Source organism: Peromyscus californicus, unplaced genomic scaffold (genome assembly GCF_007827085.1).
Source record: "Peromyscus californicus insignis strain IS unplaced genomic scaffold, ASM782708v3 Scaffold_18__1_contigs__length_77618521, whole genome shotgun sequence".
NCBI classification, from domain to species: Eukaryota; Metazoa; Chordata; class Mammalia; order Rodentia; family Cricetidae; genus Peromyscus; species Peromyscus californicus.
The window spans coordinates 53,443,357-53,455,884 of record NW_026294480.1 but is presented as its reverse complement, the minus strand read 5'-3'; the positions used below and the strand labels follow the sequence as shown (position 1 = coordinate 53,455,884).

Here is a 12,528-nt window from a genome sequence, read left to right as displayed (position 1 = left end):
AGAACTCAGACACTACAATATCATCTCATTGCCCCACATGTACTAAACACTACCACATGTACATGCACCACACTGTACATGTGAACATCCCTATTCTGAGTTTGAACCAGGTAAAAGTCTGGCTTTGGACATCCCCTCCATGCTTGGCATGTGCAGACTTGCCAAATGGTGCCATCAGGTCTGCACGTGAGAAAGCTGAAACCCCGCCACAGTGATTACCAGGTCCACTTGGTAATATCTTGACTCAGAGATGGTCTTCTGTGGTTCCCAACATTGCCCAACTCTTGACAAAAATTACACTAACCCAAGAGCAGGGCAGCTGTTCCAGTCAGGTTTCTTGAAGCCAAAGGAGCACCCAGGCCTCACCACCCAACCTGCAAGCCAAGACATCTGTGACTGAGTGTCTGTCCACCCCTGGCTCCAAAACTTGTTCTTCAAATTTTTTTTTTTTTTTTTTTTTTTGAGACAGGGTCTCTCTGTGTAGCTTTGCGCCTTTCCTGGAACTCACTTGGTAGTCCAGGCTGGCCTCGAACTCACAGAGATCCGCCTGGCTCTGCCTCCCGAGTGCTGGGATTAAAGGCGTGCGCCACCACCGCCCGGCTTGTTCTTCAAATTTTATACTAGCTTGATAAGTCAGTTCAGACCTGTGATCCCAGTAAGGATTGTTCCAGACTACCCTGGCTATAGAGTAAGATTTCATTTTAATATAAATTAACAAACAAACTTCATTCCCACAGACTTTGTGATGGAAAATCTTATTTCCCTTAAGGCCTTTCTTTTAAACTCTCATCGTGTGCAAGTCATTAAATCACATTGATTCTAAGATTCACACATGTTCACATGTTAGCACCCCTGAAACGTGGAAACATTTCACAGCAGGATTCCAGCACCTTTCAAAGGCTGTCTGCCAGGTGCCAGTCAGGGGCCACCGCCTGCTTCTGCGTACACCCTTCAACCATGGGACACTTGCTGCTGATCACCATGAGTGGAGTTTGTCTTCCATTTTTAAATGTCTTTTAAAAAACGAAAAACAAAAGCCCCCTGTCTCAACTAGCAAAGCCATCTGTAGATGTTTACCTCCATAAAGATATTCCCCAGGATAAAAAACACTCCATAAGATATTCCCCAGGATAAAAACAAAGCACTTCTACATTTATCAAAACGCTTGCAGCCCTTCGATTACTGTGGGTTCATCAAAATACTTGGATCTGGCTATTATGAAAGCACCACGGGGGTAATCCATTCTCTGCCTACAGAAATGACCAAGTCACTGTAATCGTCTGGGCTGGGCTGGTGTGTGTGTGTGTGTGTGTGTGTGTGTGTATGGTGGCTGGGGGGGGGGGGGGGGCATCAAAGACAGTAAAGCCAGAGAAGGAACCTTTCAGGATGTGGACAGAGGCAAGAAAATGGGAAAGAGCCCAAGAGTCACCCGATACCCAGTCTTGCAAGTGTCATGTTCTTGCTAATGAAAAAACTTCAAGGGGTACCTAAGAAAAACCCCAAACACCTGCCCCTCCTCCATTTGAAAACTCTATAGAAACTGCATTAATTTAAAAGTCAGAAGTCTCAATTCTACCATGAGAACAAAAAATGAAAAACAAAAAAAGGGGGGGGGCAAGTCTCATTCCTTAACCATCAACAGTCACCTGCTAAGTCAATCTACAGCGCTCACAGCCAAACTACGGAGAAATGTCCAGACCAACGTGCACAAAACGCCCGCACAGCACAAAAGCACAGACACATGGTGCTACTAAAGTGATTGTGGAGTCATCCAAAGGTGTGCTAAAAATGTATGTTGAGCGGGATTATTTATGGGTGATTTTTTTTCCTTGATACTTCTTCATTTTCCAAATTTTCTGTAAGTATGTTTTAATATGGCTTAGTAATTTAACATAAACTCATACACGCTGATATAATGTCCACTTATTCTCCTGGCAGAACAATTCTAGGCAAAACCAGGAAGGCCGAAGTCATCCTCTCTCCCAGCCCATCCCCCCTCCCCTGCCAACCTGCTCAGTCCTCTCCTGCTGGAGATCAGCCTCTCCCTGCAGCTCACCAGAGCACACCACCCTCAGCAGATCCATACTGCCAGACTTTGGATCCCTCTGGATACGAAGCCATCTGTCCTAATGGCCCAGGAAACTCTGAACTGATCAAACCCAAGTGATGATTGAGTTACCTCTTCCAACAAAACAGGCTTTTACTTTGGCAAATGTGTAGGTTCTTTTTCTAGAGACAGTGTATTCATCTATGTCTTTGTTTACTCTTTTTTAGGGTAGAGAGGTGGATAGGCTGAGAATCGAACTCAGAGCATTATGCTAAAGCATGCACACCACCACTGTGCCACAAACCCAGCTTCTCTAGAGACAATTCCTTGTAAAGTGCGGTCCAACCTTTTGGCATTGGGACATGACACTATCATCTACAAAGTTCCTTGAGAATATATAAACTGAGTTACCAAAAACCCCCTCGTGTTTTAAGTAAGTTTACGATTTAGTGATGGGCCACACTTGTGGCTGTCCTCGGCCACAGAGGGTTGCGGCTTGCTCATTCCCATAGTGCTTCAAGAGTGTGAATCACAGCCATCTTCGTGGGAAGGATTTCACTCACTTTGGCTATAGTGCTATCGTAAAAAGACAGAGACCAGTGCACTCTAAACACCTCTATTTCATCTGCTTCTACTGTCTGTTCCCTTTTGCTAATTCTGTATAATCTATTCATTTAAAAGATGGAAATATGTATTTAACGTACTTATCATTCACAGACTCACTCCTAAGTATAAAACGTAGATACAAACCAGAAAATGAAAGTTTTGTTTTTTGTTCCCACCCCACCCCCCAGCCCCCAGAGCTGAGGACCGAACCCAGGGCCTTGCACTCTTCCACTGAGCTAATCTCCAACCCCGTTTTTTTTTTTGTTGTTGTTGTTGTTGTTGTTGTTGTTTTAGTGGAGCACTGGTTCTATCCCTAGCCACACATAAACTGGGCATGATGGTCCACGCTGTGACCTCAGCACTTGGAAGCAGGAGGATCAGGAGTTCAAGGTCATTGTCCAAGTCCAGTCTACAAGACGTCTAGTTTCAAAAGTAAACGATTTAACCAAAGTGCTTAGCAATAAAACTAACATCTGGCACACCTCTCGAAACTTTCTCCAGGACCAACACTGCGGTTCGTTCTTCTTCGCTAACGCAGTACCTTGAGGGGGCCTCCTCTCTTTTCACCTGCCACTAGTCAGTCACCCTGAATAAACTCCTTAAAGAAAACAAATGCATAGGATACTTTCTATACTTTCCCTTTCCTAATTACTCCAAACGATGAAAGCTGTCTTCCAGACATAGTAACACCTAAGAATGCAACAGTATTCTCGGAGCACAGCCTGAGAGGACCTGGGGAGAAGAGTTTTTAATGAGGACTAGAAAATCCACATTGCTCCTTCTACAGTAGGCGCCTGTAATAGACTATGGATCTTAATTTGTAGCTGGGAATGGTAACACATGACTGTAACCTTAGTGTTTGGGAGACTCAGGCGAGAAAATCATGAGTTCAAGATCAGCCTGGGGTACGCACCAGGCTGTAAGGCAGACAGACAGACAAGGTTGTTATTTACCAGGCGTAAGAACGGACCACGAGATACAACAAAACCCACTTTAGGAGTTTTATTAGGGAGAGAGAATAGGAAAGATGGGGCAAGTTCAGCAGGCCCGCCAAAGAGAAATGTGCGGAAGCGGGGAGGGGACGGGTGGAGTCTGCCTTTGAAGGATCACCTTGCGCATGCGCATAGGGGCTTACGTAGGCATGCTACACATGTGCATAGATAACATGGCCCAGGAGTGACCAAGCATTTTGCCTGAATGCTGACAGCGCATGCGCGGCCATGGGACTCGGGAAGCAGCTAGGGTGCTGGGAATTGATAGCAACGGTGCTTACCTAGTCTTACGTACTGGGCTCGTTCACGGAGTTGACTCACGAGAGCTTTCATCTGCTCATAGTTCTCCTGAAACAGAAGCACAGAGGGAGGGATTATAAAGTCATTATCCTTTAACCAGAGCAAGAGTCAAGAAACACACACCACGGGAGCTGGAGAGACGGCTCAGCTGTTTAGAGCACCTGTGCTCGCTCTTGCAGAGGACTCAGGTTCGGTTCCCAGCACCCACAGGGCAGCTCAAAACCACCCGTAACTCCAGGAGATCCGACACCCTCTTCTGACCTCAGTAGGCTCCTACAAGCACAGGGCACATAAATGTATTCAGTCAGACACACACACACACACACACACACACACACACACACACACACACACACACATACATAACAATAACAAGGGCTGAGAGTGTGGCCAGAGGTGGAGAACTGGGCGGTACATGTGAAGTCCTGGGCGCAACCCCATACTGCAAAAACAGGAAAGGAAAGTACCAACCTATGCCACCTTTGTGTGACCTCCCCACAGGGCCACCACCCCACCTACGTGGCCATCCAGACGAATTTTGCCCTCTTGTACAGCCCTTTTTTAGACCCCTGGCCCCTCTGACCCACCTCTCCAAGTCTGAGCCTTGTTTTCAGTCCTAACCGTGGTTACCTCATTTCAGTGCTGTTCTGGCCACTCCTGCTCTCTTTTCTTCTTTAAACATCTACTGAATTTAATTGGTATTCACTTGCTGCTCCCCCGCCCCCGGCCCCCGGCCGGTTTTTTGAAACAGTGTTTCTGTATGTAGCCCTGGCTGGCCTGGAACTCAGCGATCCACCTGCTCCTGCCTCCAGAGTGCAGGGATTAAAGGCATGAGCCACCACTGCCCAGCTGTTTCCCCGCCTCTGGGGAGGGGTTGTTTTCCCATTTAAGGAACTGCTTTTGTTGTTGTTGCTGTTGTTTTGGACAGGGTCTCACATAGCCCAGGCTGGCCTAAACTCATTACATAGCTGAGAATGACATTGAACTTCAGACTTTCCAGCCTCTGCCACCCAAGTGCAAAAATTACAGTGTGCATCGCCACATCCTGCTTTGATAACATCCTTTTTAAGGGTCAGAAGCCATCTGTTTTATTGAGCACCTATCTGCCCCTACCATCATCAGTCACTATCCTAAGATTTTTTTTTTCTTTTTTTTTTTTGGTTTTTTGAGACAGGGTTTCTTTGTGTAGCTTTGTGCCTTTCCTGGAACTCACTTGGTAGCCCAGGCTGGCCTCGAACTCACAGAGATCCGCCTGGCTCTGCCTCCCGAGTGCTGGGATTAAAGGCGTGCGCCACCAACGCCCGGCTATCCTAAGATTTTAACCCATACAAAAACATTACATTGTTGATAAGGATACTTAAAAACAAAGTTCAGTGGCAGGGGTGGGGTGGAGGAGGGTGGGGGCGGGAGGAAGGAGAAACCAGGAAGAGGTAGATGAAGCACAGGGGAGAGATGCATCCTGTCTTACATTTTAAAAACAATTTGAACAGTAGAAGCAGGAGAATCCAGAGTTTAAGGTCACACTCAACTACACAGTCAGGTTGAAGCCAGCCTGAGCTATATGAGATCCTGTCTCAAAAAAAATAAAAAGTTGGGGCTGGAGAGATGGCTCAGAGGTTAAGAGCACTGGCTGCTCTTCCAGAGGTCCTGAGTTCAATTCCCAGCAACCACATGGTGGCTCACAACCATCTTTAATGAGATCTGGTGCCCTCTTCTGGTGTTCAGGTACATGCAAGCAGAACACTGTGTATAGATAATAAATAAATCTTTAAAAAATAAAAATAAAAAAATAAAATAAAAAGTTAAATTGAAAAAAAATAATAAAGGTAACGATAAGAACGAAACTATATGCCTGCATAAGCTTAGATATCTTCTGAGTGGCTCAGATGAAAGCATTAATCTTAAGCAGAAAAAGATCAGGGAGACATATAACAAGCTTCCTTTTGGGCCACCAACCAGCTCCCAAATCATGACAGGGAAACATTATTATGAATGCTCGGCCTTATCCTCCCTCTTGTTTTAATCTGTTTCTCTTTATCTATGTTTTGCCTCAGGGCTGTTTACCTTTCTTTCATTCTGTATGTCTTACTTTCCTGATTCTTCTGGGTCTGGCCTGCGGCTGCCTGGCTTCCGGCCCTGGCACCGCCCCTTTCTTTCTCTCTCATTCTCTCCATTCTTCTCTTCCCCTCTCTTCTCTCCCGAGCCTAGATTCCACCTCCTACTTACTCTCTCTGCCCACCAGCCCCGCCTATCCCTCTCCTGCCTAGCTATTGGCCAGTCAGCTTTTTATTGGACCAATCAGGGGCCTTAGGCAGGTAAGATGAAACAGCAATACATCTTTTCATAATTAAACTGCAGCATAAACAAATGTAACACATCTTTGCCTAGTTAAAATAATATCCCACAATAGGGACACTTTTCACCCTCCTGCATTTTCAAATTCTGTTCACTCAGCATAGTACTTTAGGACAATATTTACGCAGCTAGTTATGTTGTCCTGCTAAGACATTTTGCTCCCCATGATGTGATTTCCATCTCTGCTTAGTTATTTATAGTGCTAGAATTCTGGCTGGCTTCCCAGCTTTACAGCAGGCAGGGTGCAAGCCTAGGGCCTTCTCTACCCAACAGCCCTGCACACTACCTCCCTTCCAAGCCCATGTCCTGCACCCTAAGGGTCTGCTGGGAACTTAGCTCAAGAAGTTGTACAGAACATTCTCTCCTCATGGACTCCTACCATGGGCTTATTGGAAAACTAGAAAATGGAAGGGTGGATGGATGGATGGAGGGAGGGAGGGAGGGAGGGAAGGAGGGAGGGAAAGAAACTGATACCTGGCCTGCTCCCATAGTCTGTTGGGGGTTGCAGGTCTAGCCTGAGTGTTCAGAGCTTTGAAGTTCTTTGGGTGATCCTAACCTGCAACTCAAATGGGAGAAACACAGTAATCACAGTTCTGAGGCTTGACTCATGGAGGCTACTGGGAAGGTAGTATGTGACAAACCCCTCTTTCCCACAGGGCTCTTCTTCTCTGCCTAGTACTTACTGGTAGTAGCATGAGGTTGGGAAATCCAAACAGAAGTTCTGCTATTACTAAACCCAGGAGACCAACCGCCTTTATTCCCACAGAAGCAAGATGGGAGCTGATGCAAGAAATTGAATCCCCAGAGCATGTCAGTTCCACCAGTCGCCAAGAGGTGGCACTAGAGCAGTGTCACCTGGAATGCTTGAAGGCACACAAAGCTGCCTTTCAGAAGCTCCTGTGCCTGGAACTCTCCGAATCGGTCCGTCATCTGAGAGAGCCCTGGCATAGGACAAGCCTCACGTGCACAAACCGGACAGTGGCAGACGGGGGCTCGGGGCAGTGCAGCCAAAGGCAGTCTCCATATCTGTCATGGAGTCTAATCTCTTAATGATTTTTGCAAACCACAGACACTAAAGTGCGGAGCTGATGAGACCAGCTCACACACACGCAGGGAAACCTGGGCCCCCTGTCACAGTTCCCCAGACCTGAGGTACAATCTCTGCACCGACGTGCAGCCCAATCCAGAGCAGAGTCAACCTAAACAAAAGCGAGATGGCCTTTAGATCAGAGGTTCTCAACCTCTGGGTCATGACCCCTTTTGGGGGGGGTCAAATGACTGTTTCACAGAAGTCACCTAAGACCATCGGAAAACACAGATATTTATATTATGGTTCATAACAGTAGCAAAAACTACAGTTACAAAGTAGCAATGGAAATAATTTTATGGTTTGGGGGGGAGGGCCACCACAACATGAGGAACTGCATGTATTAAAGGGTCGCAGCGTTGTGACGGTTGAGAACCACTGCTCTGGATCTTGACCTTAGCTTAGCCAGCCTCTCATTAAGAAACACGGAAAAAGGGCCAGGCACAGTGACACACGGTGCTGGGGATGCTGTGGCAAGATAAGGAATTCAGGGCCAGCCTGGGCTACATCATGAAAACTTGCCTGCAGAAGAAAATAAAGCTAAATTTCTTAAAAAGGGGAAGCCCATCCTTTGCCAAGGTCTTCTGAAGTGCTTGGTAGACGTGGGAGACGTGGAAGCAGGAAAAACAGGGGTGCTCTGGGTGAGGAAAACGGGGCAGAGATCAGGGACCGAGGCCAGGGCATGGGAATATTATGCAACCTCTGTCCACCCTCTCTTACCCTTGGCAGCCTTCTAGTATCTCCCTCTTACGGGTGTGTTTGCCTCAGAGTTGCTGCTTATAAGTGGAGGTCACAGGAGATGAGACAGTGTTTATTGTTTTACGGTTGCTTTGATTTCTTTTAGATTTATGTGTTTCTTTCTCTTGTGTGATGAGATGCTTGTATGTACGTGCACCATACATAAGCCCGGTGCCCTCGGAGATCAGAGGAGGGTGTGAGCTCTCCCAGAACCGGAGTTACTTACGGCTGGCTGTGAACCACCCTGTGGGTGCTGGGAACTGAACCTGGGTCCTCTACAGCAAGTGCTCTTAATCGCTGAGCCATCTCTCCAGCCTCTTGCTGCTGTTCTGAGGCAGGATCTTACAAACTCCAGGCTGTCCTGGACTTCACCATATAGTCAATGCAAGTCAACAATGACTGTGAACGCCTGATCCTCCTGCCTCCACTTTTCCGAGTGATGGGATTAGAAGCACATACCACCATGCACAGCCTAAGATTTTTTTTAACATGTGTTTTGGCTAGCAAATATTTTTTTTTTTCATTTCTTACTATGAGGGGCAGAGCATGGCATGGCACATAGAGAGTTAGAGTCAGTTCTGTCCTTCTGTCTTCACGTGGGTGCTGGGGCTCAAATGCAGGTCACAGGCTTATAAAGCAAGTGCTTTTACTCACTGAGCCACCTTGCTGACCCCCAGACACTAATTATACACAATGACGGGTCTCATTATAGTTTCACGCACACACATAATGTACTCTGATCACATTCCCACTCCCAGCTCACCCACCCCACCAGCCTCTCTCCCACTCCTCTCCCCGACTAGCCCTCTTGTCCTTCCACAGTTTGGGGGTTAGTGCTTGTCTGTAACTTGATGGGCCTCAGCAGAGTTCTTACAGTCGCACAGGTGAAGGGTTTGTTGACTGAGCATGGGGACCTTACCAGGCTACACCACTGAGGAAAAATCTCTCCTCCTTATGGCTTTTCCATGCACCACTTGGGCTGACCCTCTCTCCCACCTCCCCTGCCCTCCTCTCCTATCATATGTGCTCTACTACCCCCCCTCCTGCCTCCCCCCCCCCATGGGTCTCTTTTTAGTTTCCTGGGCTCTACACACACTCACTCCCCCACTAATGCACATATATCAAAATAGGAACTCGGATCTGAATAAATAAGAACAAGCCTTTTCTTTTCTGACCCTGAGCTTTTTCACTCAATACAGTAGTAGTTCCCAGTTCCATCCCATTTCCTGCAAGTTTCATAATTTCATTTTCTTTTCATTTATATTTGAATATGCACCATTCATACTCTCCACTCATCAGCTGGGGGACACCCAGGCCGATTCCACTTCCTTACTTGTGATTAGAGCAGCAACATGAACGTGTATGAGTAAATCTCTGTGGTAGGGTATGGAGTCCTTCAGGTACATGACCAGGAGCAGTAAAGCTAGGTCATAAGCAAGCTCCATTTTCATTTTTTTAAGAAGCCTCCACACTGATTTCCACATCCCACTATCAATAACTAAGGGTCCCCTTCCCCCACAACCTCATCATAACTTGTTGCCATTGCTTTTCTTGACAACAACCATTCTGGCAAATAAGAGTCTCAAAGGATTTTTGATTTTCATTTCCCTGATAGCTAAGGATGTTGAGCATTTTAAGTATTTAGTGGCCATATGTCTTTCTTCTTTTAAGAACTCTGTCCAATCTCTTGGCCCATTAACACATCTTTTTTTTTTTTTTTTTTTTTTTTTTTTTTTTTTTTTCGTTTTTCGAGACAGGGTTTCTCTGTGTAGCTTTGCGCCTTTCCTGGGACTCGCTTGGTAGCCCAGGCTGGCCTCGAACTCACAGAGATCCGCCTGGCTCTGCCTCCCCATTAACACATCTTAAGCAGTGTCCACCACTATTTCCATATTTACTACCAGGGCAGACAGACCCTGCCAGCCACTGGTCCACATCCATTCTCTCCATCTTCTCAGTGTTTGAATCCCACCTGTATCCCAGGTGACAACATGCCTCAGGAAAAGGTAACAAAGCCTCGCTTCCTTTTGTAGATGGGTGTGAGCATGTTCCTAATTTTAACCAGTGAAATAGAAACCGAAGTTCTGAGGTCTGACTCCCACCAAGGCTCCTTAAGAAGTCAAACCGAAGCTTGGGAGATACCTCCCTGAGTACAGTATTCGTCTTGTAAGCATGAGAGCCTGGGTTCAACTTCCCAAAGCCCACGTAAAAAATCCAGGAGTGATGGTGTGCACTTGTGATCCCAGTGCAGGGGAGGCGGGAACGGGTGGATTCCTGGGGCTCACTGGCCAGCTAGCCTAGCCTAACTAGCAAGCTGCAGGGCAGTAAGGGGTCATTGGGAAGGGACAAGTCAGTGACTGAGGAATTTTGAGGAAGGATATCTGCAGCTGACCTCTGGCCTGCATATGCATCTGGAGTGCATGGGCACTCTGACGAGTGTGTGAGTGTTGTGCATGTGTATGCTTGCATGTTTGTGTATGTGTGTGTGTGTGTGAGACTGCTGCCTGTACCTTTCTTCACTGTGGGACTCAGACTAGCAGTGTTTGAGCAGTCATCCTAAATCCTTCCTCCAGGTTCCACGGTGAGCAAGCTGGGCCTCCCTATCTGTGGTGGTTTATACTGATAGTATCTAGAATTACCCAGAAAAGGAGCCCAAGCAGGCCTGTGAGGGAGTTTCTGGATTAGGCTCATTGAGGGTGGAAGGGCACTCTAAATGTGGCCTGCACCATTTCCTGGGTAGTTCCTGGACTGGATAAAGGGGAGAGAGAGGACTGCAGCATTCATCACCTTTTCTGCTTCCTGGCAGCAGACGTCATGTGACCAGCTGCCCCAAGATCATGCCACCAGGACTTTCTCCTAAACTGTGAGCCAAAAAAACTTTCTCCCCTGTGTCGTTTGTCATGGTAACTAACATCACATCCTACGGTCCCTGAATCCATCCAGGGCATGTAGGCAAAGTCACCACTGTGCCATTTCCAAGCAGAGGCTTTAACAGGACTGAATGTTCCAGACTTTCCCATGTCCTCACCCTCCATATGGGCAGGACATACAACATCCCCCTGGAGCCAAGGCCTCTTCAGCCTGGTTCCTGGAATAAGAAACAACTGAGCATACCTGTTGTCGCTTCCCACAGAACTGCCACAACCAACCCACAGCTCCAGGAGCCCAAGCAAATACTAGTTCATTTGGCCTTGCGATCTGGGATCACCTAAAACATGTCACGGGCTGAATACACGGTGAGAGGACCTTGAGGAGACAAAGAGTGGCCACAGCTAGGGTTTGCTGAGGTATCCAAACTACGGGCTGGGAAGACCCGAAGGCTTATTTCTTCTTGGATGTACACAGTCAAACCAGCAGCCAGTGGTCTTTGTGTGCTGTCCTCAAACATGAAGGCCTCTGAGCAGCTCAGCTCTCTACGAGCCTGCCCTTCTTCAGCTGCTTCAGGCATTCAGAGTTTGTTGTCAGACCACTGGTCAGAACTCAGGCACACATCCCATCCTTCGTCCGTGCACCAGTCTGGAGTCTCACACTGGTGGCTGCCAGGCAAGGCTCACACATGCCATCTCATTCTTGGTGAGTTGGTAGCCCTCTTAAGTGAGGCCAATGTGTGCTTTCCTCCGAACCGCTAGGATGCATGTCCCACAGAAGTGAGGGCGAAGGCTAGTGCTTTTCAGCCAGGTCTTATTGGTACTGAGACCCTGAAAATGCCGGAAGTTCTCAGGGATCACAGATAAGGTTGTAGCATTGGCAGTGATGCACAGTGAGCATAATATATCCAATTCTATGCACTGGTTAAAATTAGGAACATGCTCACACCCATCTACACCTGCAGAAGCAGAGCTAACGTTTCCCGAGAGCATAATATATCCCGGACACCGTTCTCACATTGCCTCTTTCCACCACCGCCAGGGTGACTGTTAACACTTTAACAGACTTCCTTCCAGGGTTCCCCACGGAAATGTGCTATGTCAGTCTAAGCACACATGACACACGAGGCCCCCACACCGCAGCGACTTCCCTGCTCTAATTACGGGCGCACACACTAGACGAGGGCTCAACAAATAAACCATAGAGAAGGAAGTAGTTCTCGGGATCATTCTAACTTCTACCTGTTTAACTCCCCATCAAATACAGCAGTTCGGGGTGGGTGATAGGGCCCAACAGGCAAAGGTGCTTGCTGCGCAAGCTGGGTGTCCTGAGTTCTATCCCCGGGACCAGCTAAAGGAGGATGGCAAGAACTAACTCCACAAAGCTGTCGTCCTCTGACCTGCACAAGCACGCATCACACACACACACACACACACACACACACACCATACACACACTACACACACACACACACACACACACACACCCTACAAATAATAATTTTAGATAAATAAATCAGCAGTTTGAACCTGATGTCA

General features: G+C 47.3%; 1 protein-coding gene across 3 annotated transcripts in view; it reads right to left on the bottom strand.

Moving 5' to 3' along the window:
• Positions 1-12,528, bottom strand: part of Mccc2 (methylcrotonyl-CoA carboxylase subunit 2) — a 73,354-nt gene that overhangs the window by 53,540 nt on the left and 7,286 nt on the right. For 2 of the 3 annotated variants that reach the window (XM_052743440.1, XM_052743442.1), the window contains one exon: positions 3,927-3,993. In XM_052743440.1, the coding sequence (XP_052599400.1) occupies positions 3,927-3,993 (67 nt within the window). Of the gene's footprint in view, positions 1-3,926; positions 3,994-6,774; positions 6,831-12,528 lie in introns of those variants that run through there. The other variant, XM_052743441.1, reaches the window with a different exon arrangement.